This window comes from Pelophylax lessonae, assembly GCF_965119305.1.
Source record: "Pelophylax lessonae genome assembly, chromosome: 2".
NCBI classification, from domain to species: domain Eukaryota; kingdom Metazoa; phylum Chordata; class Amphibia; order Anura; family Ranidae; genus Pelophylax; species Pelophylax lessonae.
Genome location: NC_138769.1, coordinates 53,555,706 through 53,579,973, shown reverse-complemented (window position 1 = coordinate 53,579,973; position 24,268 = coordinate 53,555,706). Strand labels below are relative to the sequence as shown.

The following is a 24,268-nucleotide window of genomic DNA, read 5'->3' as shown; positions in this document are numbered from 1 at the left end:
TCTTCACAGCTATGTTGGGTTCCTTTTACTACCATCTTGGATTCAGAAGCTGGCTGTCACTTCCTGATGACTCACAGCTGGCTCCCCACTGCTCATGTGAAGGATCAGGTGGCTGGAGTAGACTTGCCCTGTAGCCTACTGGCACATGTGACATGATTCCAGGAGGCTGTAGGTGGGAGAGTGTGGACTTGACTCAACATGATCCTAGCAAGGAAAAGGAATTGGGCACAATTTTTTTATGAAAAAGCTTGCTACCAAAAGGAAAAAAAAAAAACACTATATCCATATGTGTAACGGGCAGGGGGAGGGAGGATTAGGAAGAAGTCTATAAGGAAACGAAGTGTAGGTCCCCTTAAGATTCATAAGAAAGTTGGTTTATTTTCACTGAATACACATTTTAATTTGGTTCTCATTTTTTCCACTATTTTAGAAGCCTTTTGGACCCTAATGAGCCCTTTCTAGTACCAGATTTTCTGCGGAGAGACATAGATGAGTTTCAGAGCTTTTATGATCCGGAAATGTTCGCGAACAGATATCCAGTGCAGGTTGATGATTCCATGGACCCGGTTCGGTTAACTCTTTATGAGTAAGTCTTTTCTACATCCTATATGTTTTGCATACTTTATCTGGGGTCTGAAGAATATTCATATTAAAAATGTCCACCTTGGCCTTGACCTCCAGATGATTTTTTTCGTGTTAAAGGAGAAGTACAGCCAAAGCTTGTTTGGCTGTACTTCTCTGGATCACAGGAGTGCAGTTCGTTCTGCACTTCTGTGACCCAATTTCAGCAGACAGTGGGCTGACTTTACAGAGCCAGTCGAGGCTGTTGAAATATCTCGACAATCTAGTCAGGGTCAGCCCACAACCCTGGACCGGCACCTGGCTCAGCCTTTTATCGAGCCACTGAGAACCTGAGCCAGCCGTTCCTGTCCCATCCACAGCTCAGTGCTCCAGTGAGGGTGGGGTGGGGTTAGAAGAGGCAGAGCAGACACCGGTGACTGATAGTCACCAGCTCTCTGCTCAAGGAGCTCTGAGAACTGAGCGAACAGCAGTGTTCGATTGCTCAGTCTTAAAACTGGCTGGGGACAGATGCTGCATCCACTTAGGCAAATATGATTCTTAAACAAAACCATACTTTTCTTTTAAGTTCTTGAAGGATGAAAAACTTTACAAATCATTCCCCAGGTATTTATTACCTCTAAAAGAGAAGACTGCGCTTGCCATAACAAATCTACATTATCTTACCAGAAGGGTGCTACATTTTTGCTCAAGCATCACCCAAAATCAGCATCTACTTTCTTGACTGAATTGATTCTTCATAGATGACCTAGCCCTGTAAAGCAAATAATGAGTGTGTGTGTGGTTGCCCCTAATGCCCTTAGTAGTGTCAGTAAAAGAATTGTGCTTTAAAGTGCAAACAAAGTCTAAAATCTTCATCCTTTGTGTCCTTAAATAGTAAGTGCGTCATATATAAATATCGATATCATAAAATCAAACACTGGTTCCTAGATAAACTCTAATACAAAAATATGTACTGTGAAAAAAAAATCTCAACCTAATGGCATAATGCTAAAATTACAATATCGCAATATAATCGCATAAACTAAAAAAAAAAATCCTTAAAAATGCAACCTGTATATGCACTTCATAAGTGAATTAATAATATTACCAAGAACAAGTGCAACCAAAGTCTGAAACCTTCCTCTGTGTTCTTCATAAATAGTATTGGTGAATACACAAATATAGGTGGATCATATATCGATATCATAAATTCAAACCCTAGTTCCTAGGTATACTCTAAAACAGTGCAAATAAATGTGAAACACAATGTGTAAAAAAAAATGCAATATCGCAGTATAATCACATAAACTGAAAAAGTCCTTAAGTGCAATATGTATATAAGTGTATTCATAAGTGAGTCCATAATAATAATCCGTAATCCGAAAAGTGCTGGTGCTTCAGTGATCCCTACCACCTCTCAACTAATGTACTTACCTCTGTGTTTGACCTCTCTTACTAGGTCAAATTTCCCCTATATATGCTGAGGTATGCACAGTGGGCTCCTCTTGTGTCGTCATAGTTTGTTCCCTTTATATATTCAGATACCCTTTCTTTAGTGGGGTGTGTGGCCCTTTAGAACTGCGTTTTTTTTTTTTGTTTTTTTTTTTCCCCTCCTTATAAAGATTTATGCAAAAAAAAAAAAAAAAGGTGTCCTCATGGTGTAGTAATTTCAAAAGAGGAATTTATTTACCAGTAGTAACTTACATTTAAATTTAAAACAAACCGTTCCTGTAATGGATAGCAGGATACAAAGGTTCTCGCATCCCTTCCTCTGTGCAGCAGTGTCACCTGACTCTATGCATGTCATCACCGTCACGTGACTTCAGGGGTATCATATCATACCCCTGATGAAAACACGTGACCGTGATGACACGCATAGGGTACAGGAGCTCTTTGTTTTAAATTGAAATGTAAGTTACTACTTTTAAATAAATACCTACTTTGAAATTACACCATGAGAACCCCTCTTCTTGCATGAATCTTCATGTGGAAAAAAAAAATGCGGTTCTAAAGGGCCACACACCCCACTAAAGAAAGGGTATCTGGATATACAGTGGAACAAACGAGGAGGACGACGACAACGCAAGAGGAGCCCACTGTGCATACCCAAGCATATAGGGGAAGGTGAGATCTGACCTAGTAAGACAGGTCAAACATAGAAGTAAGCACATTAGTTGAGAGTCGGTGGGGATCACCAAACCACCAGCACTTTTCTGATTATCGATTATTACGGACTCACTTATGAATTGTATATACATATTGCACTTTTAAGGACTTTCAGTTTATGCGTTTTATATTGTGATTTTTGCCCTTTTTATTCACTGTTACACATTGTGTTTCACATTTATTTGCGCTGTATTAGAGTATACCTAAGATCCAGGGTTTGAATTTATGATCTCGATATATGATCCACTTATATTTGTGTGTTCACCAATACTATTTATAAAGGACACTAAGGAGGAAGGTTTCAGACTTTGGTTGCACTTGTTATCGGTAATATTATGGATTCACTTATGAATTGCATATACATGTTGCATTTTTAAGGATTTTTTTTTTTAGTTTATGCAATTATATAGCGATACTGTGATTTTGCAATTACGCCATTCAGTTGGGATTTTGATCAGTACATATTTGTGTTTCACATTTATAATCGCTGTATTAGAGTTTACCTAGGAACCAGTGTTTAATTTTATGATATCAATTTTTATATATGACCCACTTAGTCCTGGTTCACACTAGGGCGACCTGTGAGGCGACCTGGTCGCCTCACAGGTCGCTGTAGGTCGCATCCCATAGGGAAGCTGCGTACCCGTTCTAATAGGAGCGACACAAGTCGCTCCGACTTAGAAAAAGGGTCCGGAGCTTCTTTGGGGCGACCAGGAGGCGACCGCCATAGACTTCAATGTTATGAAGTCCGTGGCGGCCGCTCCGAGGTCGCGGCGCGCTGCTCGCACCGCGACCTCGGAGGTCGCGGTGTGAAGTAGCGTCGCTCGTATGTGAACGGCACTTACTATTTACCAAGGACACTTAGGAGGAAGATTTTAGAATTTGTTTGCACATTACAGCACAATTCTTTTACTGACACTACTAAGAGCATTAGGCGCAACAACACACACACTCATTATTTGATTCACATTGTGGGAACACAATTGGGTTGTATGCAGCCACCTATCGCAAAACAAGCCATATATTACCTGTAATGTAGCGCAGGATATCCCACACTTTGTCATAGCCCTGTAAATGCTTATGCCTTTGCAGCAGTTTTTGTTTTTGGAACTTACACAGTTTAGCCCCACTCTACTGCTGCCTTTAACTTTGTGTCCAGCAATTATAAGTAATCATCACAGACTGACACAGCTCAGCCCCATGCTGCTGCCTCTCTCTCTGTTACCAGCTAGTGTAAAAATCCATTACAGCTTACCCAACTTGCCTCTTCTCACTCTTTGATCAGCCAATGAACATCCTTTACAGTCTGATACAGCTCAGCCCGTTAGCTGCTGTGGGGGGGGGGGGGGGGGGGGAGATTAGGAAATGCATCAGTGTTTTAAATGTGTATGTGGTGTTTCCCTCCTGTTTTAGGTACTTTTCTCAAATTTTGGAAGAACATGGACCCCTCAACTTAGATGATGAAATTCTGATCGGAGAGTACAAAAATTTTCCAGAGGAAACTAAAAGGATGGTAGAAGCATCTGGTGGACTAAAGGATTTTCTCCTGGAGTCATATTTGTTTTCCATGGAGGGAGACATGGTTACAATAACAAGCTATGGAATTCCATTCTTGGAGCACGGTGGAGATAGACACCAACTGAACCCAGCCGCTGAGGAGTTCATGCCTTCATTCTCTAGACCTGTACCTGATAATATTGACTTATATTCTGACCCCAGTCAACGTGAACCTAAATATTATAGTTCCAAAACAGCTGATGCAAGTCGTCCTTCAATCCCACATAGTGATATAACCTTTAATTATTCGGAATATTCTGTTATACGTAATAATCTTGATAAACAAACTTGTGCCTCCTCTGACAATCCTGCCTCTGATATAGACCAGGAATTTGATGATTATACGGATGAAGCTAGCATAAGTAGCAGTGACTCTGAATCATCTTCCATAGATCAAGATATAACAGTGAGTGAAAGTACATCCATAAGCCAAGAGAATCTATGTGTGGGTGAGCTGGACTCTAACATTAATCAGTCCTTTGACAGTGAAAGTCAGCCAAGGAATAAACGGACCGCTATAGTATCTGTACAGGTAAGGAGGCTTCATTGCTTTTGAAAGGCTAAGAATAGTTAAAATAAATCTCCAGCTATACACCTAAATACCCTTAAAATTGTTCCCCCAGTCCCCAACACTTATGCTAACTAATCTGTGTAAGAAAAAAAAACATATATTATATCTATCTATCATAAAATTAGAATATCATCAAAGTTAATTTATTTCAGTAATTCAATTTAAAAAATGAAACTCATAGGTTTTAAATTGATGTGTTACACAACACAGTGATACATTTCAAGCATTTCTTTTAATTTTGATGATTATCGCTTACAGCTAGTGAGAACCCAAATCATCACGGACTGTGGAAAATTTTGAATTTCATTTGGAAATCAAGGTCCCAGAGTCTGGAGGAAGAGTGGAGAGCCACAGAATCCAAGTTGCATAAGGTCCAGGGTGAAGCTTCCATAGTCTGTGAAGATTTGGGAGCCGTGTCATCTGCTGGTGTTGGCCCACTGTGTTTTATCAAGTCTTAAGTCAGCGCAGCCCTCTACCATGAAATTCTAGAGCACTTCATGCTTCCCTCTGCTGACCAGCTTTATGGAGATGCTGATTTCATTTTCCAGCCAGACTTGGCACCTGCCCACATTGCCAAAAGTACCAATACCTGGTTTAATGATCATGGTATTACTGTGCTTGATTAGCCAGCAAACTCGTCTGACCTAAACCCCATAGAAAATCTGTGGGGTATTGTCAAGAGGAAGATGAGAGACACTAGACCCAACAATGCAGACGAGCTGAAGGCCCCTATCAAAGAAACCTGGACTTCCATAACCTCTCAGCAGTGCCACCGGCTGATCGCCTCCATGCCACGCCGCATTGATGGCAGTCATTACTGCAATAGTAGCCCCGACTAAGTATTGAGTGCATACTGTTCTGTAAATGGACATACTTTTCAGTAAGCCAACATTTCTGTATTAAAAGTCCTTTTTCTCTTTCGTTCATACACCGCTTCAGATCTGCATAACCGTTGGGTTATACTGCCCCCTACGGGAGTAGGACACTAGGCAGAAAAAAAGTCTGGCTACACCCATGGGCAGTGCCAGGGGATATACTCCCTCTGTCTTCTATAGGCAGTTTTTTTCTGCCTAGTTAGGAGTAAGGACCTAGTTCCTTGCTGGGATCTTTGGTTCTGGCAATTTTTTCTTTTTAGATAGAAATGGTTTTCTCCTTGATTTTTCCTGTGAGATCTACAATCAACTTCCGGACTGGGCGACCGGCTGGATAGTCTAGATCCAGTGGTCACCACAGTCTAGCCAGCAAGCGTGGGCAGACATCAGCTCCGCACTAGGTCGGCCGTGACACAGCCCCACCAGACGGGGGCTGGCCTGCGAGTTAAATGCCTTGTGAGGTCGCATATGACGGAGTCTCGGCCCGAGTCGCAGCGTTCCTTCTGGCCGACAGCGCCCCATTTCGATGGAGAGGGGTTCTGTCTGGAGTGGTGCCCGCCTGGTTCGTGGTATGGTGAGTTGCTGTCCCCTCTCTCCCCATGGAGGGTTTTGGGATGGATGTGGGCCCCTCCTTGGGATTGTTGGACCCCCTGGTTCCCCTCCTTCCCGTAAGGCACCCCCCCTTGTCATCTGTCCCCATCCTACTACCCCCCCCCCCCGCCTCCACATTTGTTGGGGGTTGTACCTGGTGGCGGGCACCTGATGGGTTTCCTGTAAGCCTCAGGGTGCTGCCATTTTGTTGTAGCCTGTGTGTTTCTATACACTCATCCTCATCCTGTGTTTCTATACACTCAGCCCGTCCTCTCTCCCCTCTCTGAGACTAAGTCCCGACCATCCATCGATGCACTGATGGCGGTCCTGGAGTCCTTTGTGTCCTGTGTGAAGGTGGTTTTGGGGTGACAGGCTAGCAAAAAGCACCCCCCGCCTTCCCCATCAGATCCTGAATCTGATTTGGCTGCCGCAGACGTGGGTCACCCTGCTGGGTCTGCAACCATGCTCGGAATCCTCTGATAGGGAGGATGATTCCTCCACATCTGTATCTGTGCACGAAAAGGTGCTGGTGGAAGCACTGATTGTATCTGTGCATGAGACCTTGAAGATGGAGGATGCAGCTGCGACAGAGGCACAGGTTGCAGCTGCGACGGAGGCGCAGGTTCCCTTTGGCACTCGCAAGCCATCCAGAGCAAGCCATCTTCCCCCATCTATTTTGACACAATTGTCGCTAAAGAGTGGTGGACGACCAAAGCGTCCCCGTGGGGTCCCTAAGCGCTTTATTAGGCGTTACCTTTATGAGGAGTCCCTTCTTAAGAAGTGAACTGTTCCACCGGTGGTGGACTCTCGTCCCCGGTCTTTAGAAATCCGGCTGACAGGAAGGCGGAGGCTGTGGCCCGCAGTATGTGCACTGTGGCTGGTGCGGCAATGGGGCCGCTATTCACCATTGCCCTGGTGTTGCAAAGTCTGACCGAGTGGGCTAAGCTTTTACTTCGTAAACTGGAGGGAGAACAGCTCCCCCCTGTCTTTTCTGAGCTGGCGGACCAGTTGGTTCAGGGGCTGCAGTTTATCTGTGATGCCTTTTTGGATGCGGCTTGACTCTCTGTTTTGGCAGTGGTCCATCTGCGTGTCTTTTGGCTCAAATGCTGGTCTGCGGACCAGACTTCTAAAAAAGGCCTTGACCGATCTTCCCTTTCAAGGAGATTACCTGTTTGGCGCTACCCTGGATGACATCGTAAAAGGTCTCACAGGGGGGAAGAGTACCTTTCTTCCGCAGGCTACTAAGGGCAAGGAACCTCGTCGTAGACGTGGGCCTTCCTTTTCGGCTCATAAGAAATTTTTTTTTGTCCCTCAGGGGCGACTGACAAGGGCTCGAAGCCTTTAGGGCTTCCTCTGGAGGATCCAAACTAACCTGGCCTGGCAAGCCGAGAGCAGGCTTCTCCATACCCGTGGACAGGGCTCCTTCAGCATGAAGGTGCGCCCTCACTCGTATCGGCGGTGGGGGTCGTCTTCGCTGGTTTCCGGACTCGTGGGTCCACTAAGTCTTTCAGTCCGGCTACAAGATCGAGTTTCGCGCTTTTCCCCTGGCAAGGTTCTTTCCTTCCAACTTGCGCTTGTCCCAGGACCGCTTACAGGGTCTGTTTGGGGCGGTATAAGACCTGGTACATCATGGGGTAAATGTCCCGGTTCTGACTTTGGAACGTGTTCAGGGTTTTTACTCAAACCTGTTCACAGTTCCCAGGAAGGGCAATGTGCATCCAATCCTGGACATCAAGGCGCTGAACTTCTTTGTGCGGGTGCAGAATTTCAGAATGGAGTCCATTCGCACGGTGGTGGCATCCGTGCGTCAGTGGGATTTCCTCGCCTCTATCGACATCAAGGATGCTTACCTTCACATTCCAATATGTGCCAGTCACCAGTGCTTCCCCTGCTTTGCCGTGGGAGTGGAGCATTATCAGTTTGTGGCGTTACCCTTTGGTCTCGTCTCTGCTCCTCGGGTCGTCACAATAGTGCTAGCCCTGGTGCTAGCTTTGCTACACCAACAGGGGATCGCGGTACTGGGCTACTTGGGCAATCTCCTCCTCCTCCTGCTCCGGTGGAAAACCTGGATATCGCATTACGAACTCTGTGGGAGTTGGCTGGTTTCTGAATTTTCAAAAGTCTGTTCTGGTTCCGTCCACGAAGCTGGACTATCTGGGCCTGACTCTAGACTCTGCTTTAGCTAGAGTGCTCCTTCCTCTGGACAAACTCCCGAAATTGCAGGCTGCAATTCATCTCCCGCTGTCCAACAGCTGGTCACCAAGGGGGCACAGAAGTGTCCTGGGGGCTCTGGAAGTAGCCTGCATTCTAAGGTGGGCAGAATGGTTAGTTCCAGCTCTCTCCGCTGTACACATTCCAGAGGTTGAAACCTGGCAGAGGGATTACCTCAGTGGGCAAGCGTTAAACCAATGGGAGTGGTCCCTTCATCCAGAGATGTTTCATCAGTTGTGTCTCCAGTGGGGAACCCCCGAGGTGGATGTGTTGGCGTCTCAGCTCAACAAAGGTGCAGAGGTTTCTGGCTCCATCAAGGGTACCTCTGGCGGATGCGCTGGTGGCCCTGTGGGGTCAGTATCGTCTGATTTACGCCTTCCCTCCTCTCAAACTTCTGCCAAGACTTCTACGCAGGAACGAGGCAGAAGGGATTACGGTCATCATAGTGGCTCCGGACTGGCCTCGCCAAGCTTGGTACTCTGATCTGGTGCGTCACATTCCTTGGAAGCTTCCTCTCAGGGAGGATCTTTTGTCCCAAGGACCAATCATCCATCCTGCTTTAGTCACTGGCTTTCATGGCTTGGCTTTTGAAAGCCAGGTGCTGAAGGATAGAGGTTTATGATTCCTACACTCTTGAAAGCTATGAAATCTACTTCTAGAAGGATCTACCGTCGTACGTGGAAGATGTACATTGTTTGGTGTCTCTCTTGGGGTTCATCCTCGCTCCTTCTCGGTGGCTCGGATCTTGACCTTCCTTCAACGGGGGGGGGGTTGAACAAAAATTGGCCTCGAGTACCATTAAGGGCCAGGTGTCAGCTTTGGTGGTCTTCTTGCGACAACCTTTGGTCCTACACTCCCTGGTGCGTACCTTTCTTCAGGGTGTTTGACATTTGGTTCCTCCAGTGCAGGCTCTGTTGCCACCTTGGGACCTCAATTTGGTGCTTTCGGTCCTCCAGCAGCTTCCCTTTGAGATTCTTCCCTTGCTTGCACTGTTCCAGAAGGTGGCCTTTTTAGTGGCCATCACCTCTGCGCGCAGGGTGTCAGAACTGGCAGTGTTTTCCTGTCGTTCACCTTACCTGGTGATTCACAGAGATAAGGTAGTTCTTCATTACTGTACGTCGTTCCTTCCAAAGGTTGTCCCTGATTTTCATTCGAATGAAGACGTGTTGTTTTCTTCTATGTGTCCCGGGCCTACACATCCGAAGGAAATTGCCTTGCATGTCTTGGATGTCGGCCGGGCAATTGGGGTGTACCTGGCAGCTACGAAGTCTTTTAGGAAGTCAGACTCTTTGTTCTCACATATGGGCCTCTTAAAGGGCTGTCCACTTCCTCTGTGACCATTTCCACATGGATCAAACAGACAGTGATTCAGGCATATTTCATCAAGGGTCAGGTTCCTCCTTTCCCTGTTGAGGTGCACTCTACTCGGGTACTTAGTGCCTCCTAGGCTTTCCGTCTAGGCGTCAGTGGCGCAGGTTTGCAAGGCGGCCACTTGGTCGTCGGTGCACACTTTCACAAAGTTTTATAAAGTGGATGCTTCTTTTGGCTGCAAGGTTTTGCAGGCTGCTGTTGAGAGGACCTGATCCTCTTCGAGGGTGTATTGTTTTTTTTCAGTTGTTTTGATTGAGCTCCTGTTGCCTGGTTGGCTTCTGTTTAGCTTTGGGATTTTTTTTTTTGCTGTTGCTTCTTTTGGCTGCAAGGTTTTGCTGGCTGCTAGAGGACCTGTTCCTCTTTGAGGGTGTATTGTTTTTTTCAGGTGAGCTCCAGCTGTTTATGATTGAGCTTTGTTACCTGGTTGGCTATGGTTAGCCTTGGGAATTTTTTTTTCAGTTTTTTTCCCACCCCTCAGGTCCCTTCTGTGCCCTTCCTTCCCTCAAGATCCCCCCCCCCCCCACTGGCGGGGTTCCCCTGTAATGGTCGACCTTACCTACCCCTCCTCCCTTGAGGTACACGAGCGTTTCTGGTGAGGGGTGTCCCCCCTGTTTTGGTGATGGGCTGGATGGTGATGGGTTGGAAGGTGATGGGAGCATGCTCCCGCCGCCGACTTCTTTCTGGTGTGCCTGCAACAATAGCTGTGCGAGGGGTTCCCTGTGGGGGCTACCCTCCTGGTGGACTACAAGTACCTCGGGATCCTAGTTCCCGCGCGCTGCCGCCATTTTTTTAGTGGCTGGCTGTATTCAGCCTCGGTGGCCATGTTTGTGTAGTGCGGCAGCCATATTTTTGGAGTTTCCCATTATAGTCAATGCTGCAGCCATTTTCTTGAAGTCTGGAGTGGTGACGTGCGGTGGGGGCCTCTAGTGACAGTGTCATTGCTTCCTCTTCCTTTCAGATCGCAGCGTGGCAGGCAGTGTGGCGCTTTGTATCCATTTCTTAGTGTGGTGATGAGTCCCTGCGGGCATACAGTCCCTTCTTTGCTATAGCAGCACCGCTGGTGTGCTGATCCTTGTAGTACCACAACGGTAGCAATGTGAAGGTTTTTTTTTTGCCAAAATAACCCCCAAAAACCTTTTTTCCTTTTGTACACAGTGCGACCTCTAATTTAATCATGGAGCACCTGGAGCGAGTATCACCACCTGACCCACTCTGGGTCTCAGTCTGCCCTGACGGCCATGATGGCGGCCCTGCAGTCACTTGTGTCGAAGGCTGATATGGCCGGGCAAGAAGCGCCCCCCCCCACCTTCACCTGTATCCCCCGCCTCCTCAGAGTCTGAGGTGGATTTGGCCGCCACCGGACGCGAGTCAACCCTTTGGGTCTGCGTCCTTGCACCCTGAGTGCTTGAACAGTGAACAATCCTCTTCCACTGCAGCCACACATGAAAAGGCACTGGTGGAGGCACTGATTGTGTCAGTGCGGGAAACTTTAAAGTTGGAGAACTCCACTGACGCTGAGTCGGTTACGCCAGTACAGTTTGGCACCCGCTGATCATCCAAGGTGACTAAGGTGTTTCCCTTTCCTGCCTATTTTGACGAGATTGTCGCTAGTCAGTGGGGAACCCCGAAATGCATGGTTGGATTACCTAAGCGTTTCGCTTGGAGGAGTCTCTCTTGAAGAAGCTGATGGCTCCACCGACGGTTTCCAGGTTGAATAAGGCCACACTTTTACCGGTGGAGGATTCTCCGTCCTTTAGGGACCCTGTGGTCAAGAGAGCTGAGGCTTTTGTCTGATACCTTTTCACCATGGCGGATTCAGTTTTGAGGCCGGTGTTTGCGATCACCTTGGTATCCTAGACTTTAACGGAATGGGCAAAAATCTTACGCCAGGATCTGGAAGGGGATCAAGATCCTCCTGAGCTGGCAGATCAGTTGATTCAGGGTCTACAGTACATCTGTGACGCATCCTAGGATGTGGCCGATTTGGCTGGCAGAGCATCTGTGACGGCGGTGATCCTTTGCCGCATGATATAGTTAAAGTATACTGGTTGGCCGACCAGGCTTCTAAAAAGGTATTGACTGATCTCCCTTTTATAGGAGACCATTTATTTTGTGCCCCTATGAAGGAGATCATTAAAGGTCCTACGGGAGGTAAGAGCACTTTGCTTCCATAGGTTGCCAAGGGCAAGGACCCTCGTCATAAATGTGGTCCTTTTTTTCTTGACTCAAAAGCAGCCCTTTCGTCCGACTTGATCGCAGGCCAAGGGTTCAAGATCCACCGTACCTTCGCGGGGCGGCTTCAAGAGACCCTGGGCTGATGAGTCAAAAGCGAGCTCTGTTGGTTCCGCAGACAAGCTTTCCCCAGCCTGAAGGGGCACCTCCACCAGTATCTGGGGTGGGGGGGGGGCGTCTTTGTTTCTTTCTGGACCCGTGGACCTTGCTCATTCACGACAAATGGGTCCACGAGTTGATTCGGTCTGGTTACAAGATCGAGTTTCGGTCCTTGCCTCTGGCAAGGTTCTTTCCTTCCAACCTACGCCTGTCTCATGATCGGCTGCAGAGAAAATCATTTTCTCTGAGGTTCACTGACGGACACAGCACCTGCCCCTCTGTTGGGTTGTGTTATGTATTCTTCTGACACTGCTTGTTACAAACTGAAGTTCAAAAGCAGGAAGTGATGGTATACCCCCTGGGACTGCCTCAGGGGCGTAGCCAGATTTGTTTCTGCCTAGTCCTACTCCTGAAGAGAGAGCAGCATAAGCCAAGGGTCTAAGATGAAATGGAGCTGTGCCCGTCATTGAACCTCAGAGAAAAGGATTTTACGGTAAGGCAAAAGTCCAGTTTTTTTTTTTTTATTGGTCTTGGGTAATAGTCAAACTTTCTGAGGTACTGAATTTGGGGTTTTCACTAGCTGTAAGCCATAATCATCAACATTAAAATAAAGAAAAGCTTGAAATATATCACTCTGTGTGTAACACGTCTATATAAAATATGTTTTGCGTTTTAAATTTAATTAATTTAAAAAATTTACTTTTTGATATTCTAATTTTGAGGTGTGTGCGTGTGCGCATTTTTTTTTTTTTTTTTTTACTTATTTTCAGGCTGCTCTGGTCCTGAAATGTAATTTCCCTTGTGTGAACCAGTGGCAGCTGCAGGGGAGAGGAGAGAGCGCTCAGACAACAGCTAGTAACGTCTAGAGAGGTGACATCCATAGGCTGCAATGTCCCAGTCATTGTCTGCTTGCCCTCCTCTCCCGTGAAGAAGCGCTGGCTGATACAGGGAGCCGGATATCCTGACTGGACCAGATCTAGCTAAAAATAGCCAGGTATACTTATCGTTCTTACACAGGTTAGTTAGCATAGGTGTTAGGGGGGAGGGGACAGTTTTAAGGCTAGTTAGAAATATAGCCGTAATTCAACTTTAAAGGAAATTTATGCTTATACCATGTTATTTTGAAAAAAATCGATGATGTTGAAGTGAACTGTGTTCAGCCTTGTCCCATTCAGTGACAGGTTCTCTTGATAGACTTATTTCTGATGCTGATACTTAGCTCTCCTGTGCTCCCCTACTATTCTTTTCACCTACCCCACTGGCCTGAGTAGGAAGCTCTGTGTAAGTTCAGGGTTGCTGTGTGTCAGAGAATACACGGGTCTGAGGATCTTCACCCTGCCCCCTCGTGACCATGCCCAGGCCTGGCAATTGGCCATTTAAACACTGAGCACTGCATCATGGGAGGAACAGGAGAAGGTCTCATGCTGCATCATACCCTGAAATACTAGTTGTTTCCTATAGCTCTGGCTGGTGATCTATTTGTCAGAGGAGTGTATTGAAGGTAGGTAACAACAAAGGGCAGCCTGTTACTTTTTTGTCTGCTTGGGCACCATAAACAGTTTACTTTAAAGTGCTCAGAAAAAAAAGCCCAGAGCACTAGTTTCTAGAGCGTTCTGCAAATTTGGACAATTCATAAATTCACTGGCCAACAATAAAGGGAAGGGCAAAGGCTTTCTATAACAAAATAACTTGATCTTTACCGTACTCTGAAATGTGTGCAAATGGACCTCATTTATTAAACAATCTCTGTAAGCTTGGGGTTGGTAAACTTTAAAGATGAGTAGCAATGAACTGCATGCAAGGTGGCCTGTGAGAGCGGTCTCAAGCCTTACACCTAGCACTGGTACTTTATGCTAGAATTTTGTGTGTGTGTGTGTGTGTGTGTGTGTGTGTGTATATATATATATATATATATATATATATATATATATATATATATATATATATATATATATATATATATGTATATGTATATATATATATATAAAATGTGTGTATGTGTGTGTGTGTGTGTATATATATATATATATATATATATATATATATATATATCTCAAAAAAAGTAAAGGAACACTTTTTAATCAGAGTATAGAATTAAGTCAGCTAAACTCCTGGGATATTGATCTGGTCAGTTACGTAGCAGAGGGGGTTGTTCATCAGTTTAAACTGCTTTGGTGTTGTAGGTACACTAGATGAGCAACAGTAAGACAACCTCCAAAACAGGATTGGTTTTACAGCTGGAGGCCACTAACATTTTTTTCTCTACTCCTCTTTTCTGACTGTTCTTCACTAGTTTTGCATTTGGCTAGGGTCAGTTTCACTACTGGTAGCATGAAGCGATACTAGGACCCTATAGAGGTTGCACAGGCAGTCCAACTCCTCCAGGATAGCACATCAATACGTGCCATTGCCAAAAAGTTTGCTGTGTCTCCCAGCACAGTCTCAAGAGCATTGAGGAGATTCCAGGAGACAGGCAGCTACTCTAGGAGAGCTGGACAGGGCCGTAGAAGGTCCTCTTTACTCATCAGGAGAGGTATCTGCTCCTTTGTGCAAGGAGGAACAGGATGCGCACTGCCAGAGCCCTACAACCTGACCTCCAGAAGGCCTATGGTGTAAATGTCTCTTACCAAACAATCAGAAATAGACTTCATGAGGGTGGCCTGAGGTCCCAACGTCCTCTAGCGGCCCCTGTGCTCACTGCCCGGCACCGTGGAGCTCAATTTGCTTTTGCCAGTGATTGCCAGAATTGGCAGGTCTGGCATTGGCGCTCTGTGCTTTACACAGATTAGAGTAGGTTCACCCTGAGCACACGTGACTGACGTGAAAGGCTCTGCAGAAGCCGTGGAGAATGTTATACTGCCTGTAACATCGTTCAGCATGACCGGTTTGGTGGTGGGTCAGTGATCGTCTGGGGAGGCATATCCACGGAGGGACCTCTACAGGCTAGACAATGGCACCCTGACTGCCATTAGGTATCTGGATGAAATCCTTGGACCCATTGTCAGACCCTACACTGGTGCTGTGGTCCTGGGTTCCTCCTGGTGCACGACCATGCCCAGCCTCATGTGGTGAGAGTATGCGGCCAGTTCCTGGAGGATGAAGGAATTGATACCATTGAATAGCCCCCACACTCACCTGACCTAAATCCATTTGAACACCTCTGGGACATTGTTTATTAGCTCAGTGATGCCCTGGTCCAGATCTGGGAGGAAATACCCCAGGACACCATCCGTCATCTCATTAGGAGCATGCCCCGACAATGTCAGGCATGCATACAAGGATTAAGGAGATGCATGCGTCAAAGATACAGTAAATCAGTCAATGGACAGTTACCAAAAAGCTTTAATAGTCATACAGTGCCAGTAATCATGATGTAAAGAACCGATTTCTTTTTTCATGCTAACACCAATCACTAGCTGATGGATATACAGGTGCATCTTAAAAAATTAGAATATCATCAATAAGTTAAATTATTTCAGTAATGCAGTTCAAAAAGTTAAACTCCTATATTATATAGATTCATTACACACAGAGTGATATATTTCAAGCATTTCTTTATTTTAGTGTTGATGAATATGGCTTACAGCTAGTGACAACCCAAAATTCAGTATCTCAGAAAATTAGATTACATGTGACCAAAAAAAAAGTATTTTTAATACAGAAATGTTGACTTACTGAAAAGTATGTCCATGTAAAGTATGCACTCAATACTTGGTCAAGGTTCCTTTTGCATAAATTACTGCATCAATGCGGCGTGGCATGGAGGCGATCAGCCTGTGGCACTGCTGAGGTGTTATGGAAGCCCAGGTTGCTTTGATAGCGGCCTTCAGCTCATCTGTATTGTTGGGTCTGGTGTCTCTCATCTTCCTCTTGACAATAACCCACGGATTCCCTATGGGATTTAGGTCAGGTGCATTTGCTGGCCAATCAAGCACAGTGATACCATGATCATTATTTATGTGAGGGTATCGCATTCAGTATTTTATAAATATTAGCAATTAGTCCTTTACGTGAAGGATTAAAATTATGCTAGGTTTTTACTGTACACTAAGATCACCTGTGGATTACCTGTACCTGGGATCCTGGTCTCAAGGCTGGAGTTTAGCTATTCTTTCATAGGCATTTGGCAGATTGATTTGTAGCTTTCTATGAGCCATGATGATTTCTGCTCATAAATTACAATAATTTTTTTTTTTTTCTTCCAAAAATGTTTGTTGCCTATGCTCACAAACAGCTGTCCAGGCAGTTTGGAAGTAGCTCAGAATCACGATGAGGCAGGCTTTTTAAATGTAGCTTTGTTTGTAGCTCTCCTTGTGATTGGGAAAAGATATTCCTACATATGTCTTCAGCGGTGAACTGCTTGCCCCTTGAATGTTGCATTATTTGTCGACTGCTGGTCAAGCTTGAGCCCAGTTTGTAAAGTGCTGCCCAAATATTATCCTCTATAACCTCCCCTGTTGCATAGAATGAGAATTTTTGAAGCTTTGAAAGTCCAATCCCAGGCCAGGATACTGCTTGATCATTGCTCTGAGAGCGATCGTATCAGAGCTGCATCATTACGGTGTTTGCAGCTTTTGACCGATGTCTGTATAATGAATCGGGGCATACTGCATGTCAGCACCAGCCCATACTTAAAAATCCACCCTATCCTGCAAAAGGCCCTGACCATCAGAGAGATGAATAGCGGTCTGTAAAGGGCTGGCAAAATCAGTAAGAAGACACTATTTTGGTGGTTTCTAGGCTCACAGGCAGTTGTCTGGTTTTGTTAGTTAGAAGCAAGTTCTTGAAAGTTTATTTATACTAATATTTGTTTTTTTTCTTTATTTCAGGTAACTATAGAAATGTCACATTGTGACGTAAATACAGATGCCTTTCAGCCCTTTGAGTCTCAGCAGGTAAGATGTTTCTTCATGGACAGAACCCTGGCTTTGTTTTCCTGATAACTTGACTTTTATTTTACCCTACCACCGCCAGACAGAAGTGCACTTAGTTCTGCACTCCTGTGACCTGTTTTCAGCAGACAATGGGCTAAAGCCTGCTGTCGGCTGATGTCACTCAGCTGGTCCAGTCTCTGGAAAGATCCCGACTGTATACCAAGAACTGAGCGGTCTTTGATCGCTCAGTTCTCTGTGTAGAGCCAGCGGGGGACAGCTGCAGCTATGTAGGTAAGTTTGGTTGGTGGTTTTTTTTTTTTTTTTTTTCACATTCCCATACTTCTCTTTTAACTACCTCACGCCCACGCTATAGCCGAGACAGTTACAGCGCGGACCTAAATTGCCGGAAGGGCCTACATTGACGTCCTCCCGTGCATGAGCATAGATGGGAGTAATGGGGCGGTCCTGCCCCCTTACCATGTGATCAGCTGTAAGCCAATGACACTGTCAGTGTGAGGAGGAGAAAAAAAAATGATCGCCGGCTGCTGTCAGAAGGACATCGGTCCTGAAGAGGAGAGGGCAAATTGTGCACACCAGCGCCACCTACCAGTGCCCACCAGTCTTCACCAGCACCACCTACCAGTGCCACCTATCAGTGCTCACCAGTGCCACCTATCAGTGCTAAACAGTGCCCCGTCATAAGTGTCACCTACCAGTGCCTATCATTGCCCATGAATGCTGCCTATTAGTGCCCTTCAGCGCCACCTACCAGTGCCCTTCAGTGCCGCCCATCGGTGCCACCTATCAGTGCTGCCTTATCAGTGCCCACAAGTGCAGCCTATCAGTGCCTATCCGGGCCCATCAGTGACGCTTCATCAGCGCACATCAATGAAGGAGAAAAATTACTTGTTTGCAAAATTTTGTAACAAACTATAAAAACTGTTTTTTCTTTTTCAAAATTTTCTGTGTTTTTTTGTTTGTTCAGCAAAAAATAAAAATCTCAGTAGTGATTAAATACCACCAAAAGAAAGCTCTATTTGTTTGAAAAAAAATTATAAAAATTTAATTTAGGTACAGTGTTGCATGACCGCGCAATTTTCGTTTAAAGTGCAACAGCGCTGAAAGCTCAAAGTTAGCCTGGGCGGGGTGGGGGGGGATTTAAGTGCCCAGTAGGCAAGTGGTTAAAAGACAAGATAGTAGGTTAATTGGCTCCTGTCTAAATTGGCCCTAGTATGTGTCAAGAGCAGTAGGGAATTGAGTGTAAGCTCCTTGAGGGTAGGGACTGGTGTGAATATACAGTTTGTAAAGTGCTGTGTACATTTTTGGCACTACACTGTATAAATGCCCGTAATAAATAAATAGCATTAAGTAGGCTTACTGATGTAATGTGTGATGCTCAAGAATGCTTAGCCAAACATACAAATCCTTTGATAGATAAAACAGTGCTTTACGTAATTCAACTGTGTATTTAACTGTTTGCTTGGTTCCACTGGACTATAGCGACTATAATCATAAGAGACACATTAATTTTTTACTTTTTTTGGACACTTAAAGGAGAACACCAATTTAAAAAAAAATGTAAAACAGTACCCCAGCAGTATTTGAAGTGTTGTAGTAGTAAAAATAAAAAATAGTTGTGCCTTTAGGCTTGGTTCCAACTGCTGTGACATGAGAATCAGACTTGTGAGACCCCCCAAGTTGCATGGCATGTCAAATTCAATGTTTCCTTATAAGAGCTGTCTTAACGAATACTACACGTCGCTCCAAGTACTACTTTGGTTCGACTTGGATGTGATTTCAGCCCTTGTACAGGCTCCTAAATAGCATCCAAGTCGGAAGGCAGTTGCAGAGCAAAGTCGTATGACTTTGCTCTCTCAACAGAGTTAACCGAGCCTAAATCTGCTGCTTTCCCTGGCCGAAGGTCCGTTCTTCTAGCAGATGGAGCTCCTCTTTGAGGTTGAATGATACCCAGGATCTTTAAACCATGTCGATAAGGGAGCACTGGGGTAATTTCAGAAGAAAGGGACCTTCTGACATTTTCAGACTGGTCAGAATACTCCTTTGGGGGAGGGGGTTAGTCAGAAGGTATGTATACTTTTTGATCATGGCACTTAAATTTAAAGCGGAAGTAAAACCCATCCATCCATTTAACAGTTTCAAAAAACAAATATGAAAAAAGGTAAGAAAATCCGCACTAAGGAGAGAAAAGAAGGAATCAGGCGGCAGCCCACTTCAAGATATAGCCCTAAGGGGGCTATATGTTCAAAAGATTGGGGGGTATGTTCAATTAATTATCACCTGTCACTTTATTGCACTATCTGCACATTATTTTTTAGCTTTTTAAGAAAATATATATGCTGTATGTGACATCACTTACCTATGTTATCTTTGATCAGTATTAAGTAACCGTATTTGAATGTTTATACCACACCTCTGTTGATACAATATAGGCAGCGCCAATCACTTCACATACCCCCCAATCTATAGTTTCAAAAAACAGTTACATTTCTGACATGTGCCGGGAATGTAACACTCCCATTGGTTGTCCGCTCAACCAAACTGTTAAACCATCCAATGGCTGGTGTCATAACTGATCACGTGCAGTATCATGGCAGTTGTAGATTAAATGGAGCCCAAGATGGCAGCTTCCTTGGCTGAAAAAGATTGAAGGGTTTACTTCCACTTTAAGCATCCTGCAATGACTATTCTTGTTAATGCAGGAATAGTCAACATAGCAAACTCTGCATTCTACCTGTGTATCCAAATCCCAAAGTTGTAGAGCCAAAAATAGAAATACTGATTTATCTGACAGTGGTCCTTGGAGAACTCTCTGACCCTTGGTTCTGTAAAAACAAACAGAAAGATGTTTCATCAACCCAAAGCAAAGGTAAAATTGTAGCTATTGCTCTGAAAATTAAGTATTTGTTGTGTCATTGGACAAGAAAGGTCCAGTAGTACAGGAAGGCCCACCCCACTCTGGCAATATCAGCAGCCATGACATAGTTTACTGAAACCCGTAAGACCAGTGACCTAGAGTCCTTGGTTGATTCTTTAGTGCAAATGCTTGAAAAGGGAGAGGTTCTCTTTCTGTCACTTCAGTAAAGTGCGGTAAAATTCACTGGTACGTGCTTCAGCTCTTTGCATATCTTGATGGGTCTGTCTGTTGTTGCAGGTTCCCAGCAATGCAAGTCTACAGTGCTAATCTAGTGAATAATCCATCAGCGGCAAGACACATATACAGTATTTGACTCTGGGACAACTTACTTGCAGAATCAATTTTCTTGCTTTAACCCATTTACAATATGAGTTTGTATGTTTATAGCGAACTTGTGCCATTGAGACGTCACCCATCGCTGTGTGACACTGGCAGAAATGTAGCCATCAGCATTTACTACTCTTCCAGATTAATATCAATAGTTGTTTTTTTTTATTTCAGGGGGATATTTTGCGTATGGAAAAGGAGCAGACAGCACTAATAGAGCAACTCAAAGAAGCGACTGAGAAATACGAGACCCTGAAGAGTCGCTTCCAAGAGGAGATAACTGCCCTAGAAGAGGAGATAAAGATGACTGTAGAGTATAGTAAGGTATCTAAATTTTTATTTTTGTTTGCTGGAATTGTTCATAAAATAAATGGAATGTGTACTTTTAATAGGCAAACGGACTAGTACACTCCACGTTCATCCCTAAAGATAAACAAGCAGTTCTTTGTGCTGCACTGGGCTCTGCGCCTGTGTGTATGAGCCCCAACTCTGTCCGAAACTAACAAGTACAAGTTAGCAGGATTTAGATTTGAAAGGATTATAGGTGGAGGATAGAGAAAAGGTAGGGCTTCACGTGATGATGAGAAATTCAAAGCTGAGAGAAAACATTTTGGAAAAATTAGATATTAATGGTTTTCTTCTAATATATATCCAAAGTAAATTAAGTGAAAATAAAATGTTGACTCCTTTGGAATAAACTTATGCAAAGCTTTGGCGTAACAATGCAGCTCTGTAGTGACCCTTGGAAATCTGCTTTTTACCCTCCTATAGGAACCATTGACTTCAAACTTAAAGACTAAGTTCACCTGTAAGTAAAAATTAATGAATGCACATATTTTTTCAAGTAAAAAATGTGCTTTTACTGTACAGGCGGTCCCCGAGTTACAAACGTCCAACTTACAAACAACTCCTACTTAGAAACAAAGGGAGACAACAGGAAGTGAGAGGAAATCTACCCATGGGAAGGGAAATTCACTCCTGTAAGAGTTCTCATGGGGAAAAGGTGTCTCCACTAAAGCTTTATCACTAATCCTTGTTTACACCACAACCCAAAATTTTCAAAATCCAGGGACAGAAAGTGAGGTGAAATCTTCAGAACAGGGATAAAAACAGCAAAACAAATGGTACAGGGGTGGTAACCCTTCCCTATGCTATTCAAAAAACATAAAAAATATTATTTTGGCTGGAGCTACACCTAAAAAATGTACTTGTTCCGACTAACAAACAAATTCGATCTAAGAACAAACTACAGGCCCGATCTTGTTTGTAACCCGGGGACCGCTTGTATATGTTTATTTTTTTTACACAACAGTCTACAAAGTATTGCACCTGCGATCAGTAGATTTCGGGTGCAATGTCATTCTCCTGAGCACTCCAGCTTTCTCCTCATACTTCTTATGGGTTTTCAGTTAGAAAGCTGGAGGAAGATTCAATGGACCTAAATTTGCTGATCATCGCATTCGTAGTCCATTGAGAACTACAAGAGTGTGGCAGACGGGAGTTATAGTTTATTCATTCACAGATCTCTATGAATGAATGACGCAGTTGTTCAGGCAGAGCTCTGCACTGTTGTTAAATGTGACAGTAGCTATGGGGGAGAGGAATCTTGTGTTCTGGAACATGCTGTATGTTACACCCTTAATGCGAATGTAACATATAGGATGTTCAGAAGGTCAACTTATCCTTCAACTGCATATTATTGGGAGCTGTGAGAAGAGGAGTTGGCCTGGGAAACGTCATCTTCTGAGCAGCCTGTGGTGGACTGCAGTACTTATGAAGTTCTGTAATCACCTTCTTACCTGTATATTACCAGTTTTTATTCCCAATACTTGTTTTCCTCCTGCAGATTGCAAAACTAGACCTGAATGCTCTTCAGCAAGATCACGAAAGTAAGTCCAAGAAATGGCATCAAGAGAAGAAGGAAAACCAGGAGAAGATTAAGGCTCTTAAAAATAATATTAAGATGACCACAGATGCCAGTGACAGGTGAGGACTTGGTATTTACTTATCTGTACATAATCAGAATTGGAAAATTACGCTAGTAATTGGTGTGGCGTGTAATCTCAAATATTTTTGGTCTATTTATTCCAGCGTTCTCATAAGGGTTTTTATAGGGAAATCTGCCTAGCTGTTTTTGACATCCACTTGGCTTCCCCCCCCCCCCCAATCCCTATTTATGATACCTGGGCTCACCCAGCTTCTATGTGAGCCAGGGCCTCTTACAGGGGATTCAGGATGGAGAACACAAGGGCAAAGTTTTTGTGAACCCAGAAGTGTTCATCCCTGGCTAATACTGGATTCAGAACTTAAAATCCCTGGCAGTAAATCTAGGACTGATCTATATGGGATAAAGGGGTTGTAAAGTCAACTTTTTTTTTATCTTAATGCATTCTATTCATTAAGATAAAAAGCCTACTGTTTGCAGAAGCCCCCCCTAATACTTACCTGAGCCCCATCTCGATCCAGTGATATCCACTAATGCCTCAGCCGTTCGGGACTTTCTCTCCTAATTGGCTGAGACACAGCAAAGACTGTTAATCAAACTCATTTAGCCAATCCAGGAAGAGAGAAGCGGCACGGCCGAAAGGCAGCTCTGTGTCTGAATGCATACAGGGAGCTGCAGCTCGGCTCGGGTGCCTCCATAGCAAGCTGCTTGCTGTTGGGGCACTCAACAAGAGGGAGGGGCCATGAGCTCCTGCAAGGCACCTGAGAAGAGGAGGATCTGGGCTGTTCTGTGCAAAGCCACTACACTGAGCAGGTAAGTATAACATGTTTGATATTTTAATAGAAAAAAAGAGACTTTACAATCACTTTGAGGCATTAAGATTTCATTACAGCCCTGATTTCTCCATAAAAAGTAACCTGTCACTTCCTGTGTACAGTCACATCAGTGACTTATGAGTCCCATTTTTGATAGTAATAAAATGTAATTAAAAAGAAAATGCATTCAGAATTATATAATTTAACACCCACACTTAATTTTAGAGCCATTGTTTAAGTTTAACTCCAAAATAATGATCTCTGAAGGTTTCTGTTTTCAATACAAAAGCAAAATTTTTTTACTGAAACTAGATTAACAACCGCCCGCCATATAAAAAAAATACCGGCGGGCGGGATGCGCTCTCGTTCTGGGACAACATCATATGATGATGCCCCAGTCTCACCCACTCACGCGCCCGATTTTTGCGGCTCTTTACCCATGTGATCAGCTGTGTCCAATCACAGCTCATTACATGTAAACAAGGAAGTGCTGGTAATCGGCTTTCCTCCCTTCACACAGACTGTGAGGAGAGGAGAGCTGATCATAGGAATTTTCTCACTTGGGAGACTGTACAGATAATCCGTGCAGCCCCAACAGTTCCCAGAAGTGATGCCAGTCAGTGCCCATTAGTGATGCCATTCAGTGCCGCTCATCAGTGCAGTCTCATCAGCGCACATCAGTGCAGCCTCATCGGCGCACATCAGTGAAGGAGAAAAATTACTTATTTACAACATTTTCTGACAGAATCAAGAAACTTTTGGTATTTTTTTAATTTAGCAAAAAATAAAAATCCCAGTGGTGATTAAATACCACCAAAAGACAGCCCTATTTTTGTGTGAAAAAAATAATTTCATATTGGTACAGTGATGCGTGGCCGCACAATTGTCATTTAAAGAGGTTGTAAACCTCCGATATTTTTTATTTTTTTTTTGAAAAAAAAAAACCTGAAAGACAAACACATAATGAGCTAGTATGCATCGCACTAGCTCATTATGAAATACCTAAGAACGAAGCCCCGAGGCCCCGACCGCTCACCTCTCTCCTGGGTGACATGTTCTGTCCCCCTTCTTCAGGGTTTGTGACATCCGGCCATCTCATTGGCTGGATCCGCGATTACGTCACTCCCACGCATTCGTGCGG

At 44.5% G+C, this 24,268-nt stretch overlaps 1 protein-coding gene across 2 annotated transcripts in view; it reads left to right on the top strand.

Moving 5' to 3' along the window:
* The window catches only part of TTC3 (tetratricopeptide repeat domain 3), a 456,491-nt gene that overhangs the window by 396,522 nt on the left and 35,701 nt on the right, over positions 1-24,268 (top strand). For both annotated transcript variants that reach the window (XM_082245196.1, XM_082245195.1), the window contains 5 exons: positions 431-586; positions 4,141-4,816; positions 17,061-17,126; positions 20,542-20,691; positions 22,214-22,353. In XM_082245196.1, the coding sequence (XP_082101322.1) occupies positions 431-586; positions 4,141-4,816; positions 17,061-17,126; positions 20,542-20,691; positions 22,214-22,353 (1,188 nt within the window). The remainder of the gene's footprint in view (positions 1-430; positions 587-4,140; positions 4,817-17,060; positions 17,127-20,541; positions 20,692-22,213; positions 22,354-24,268) is intronic.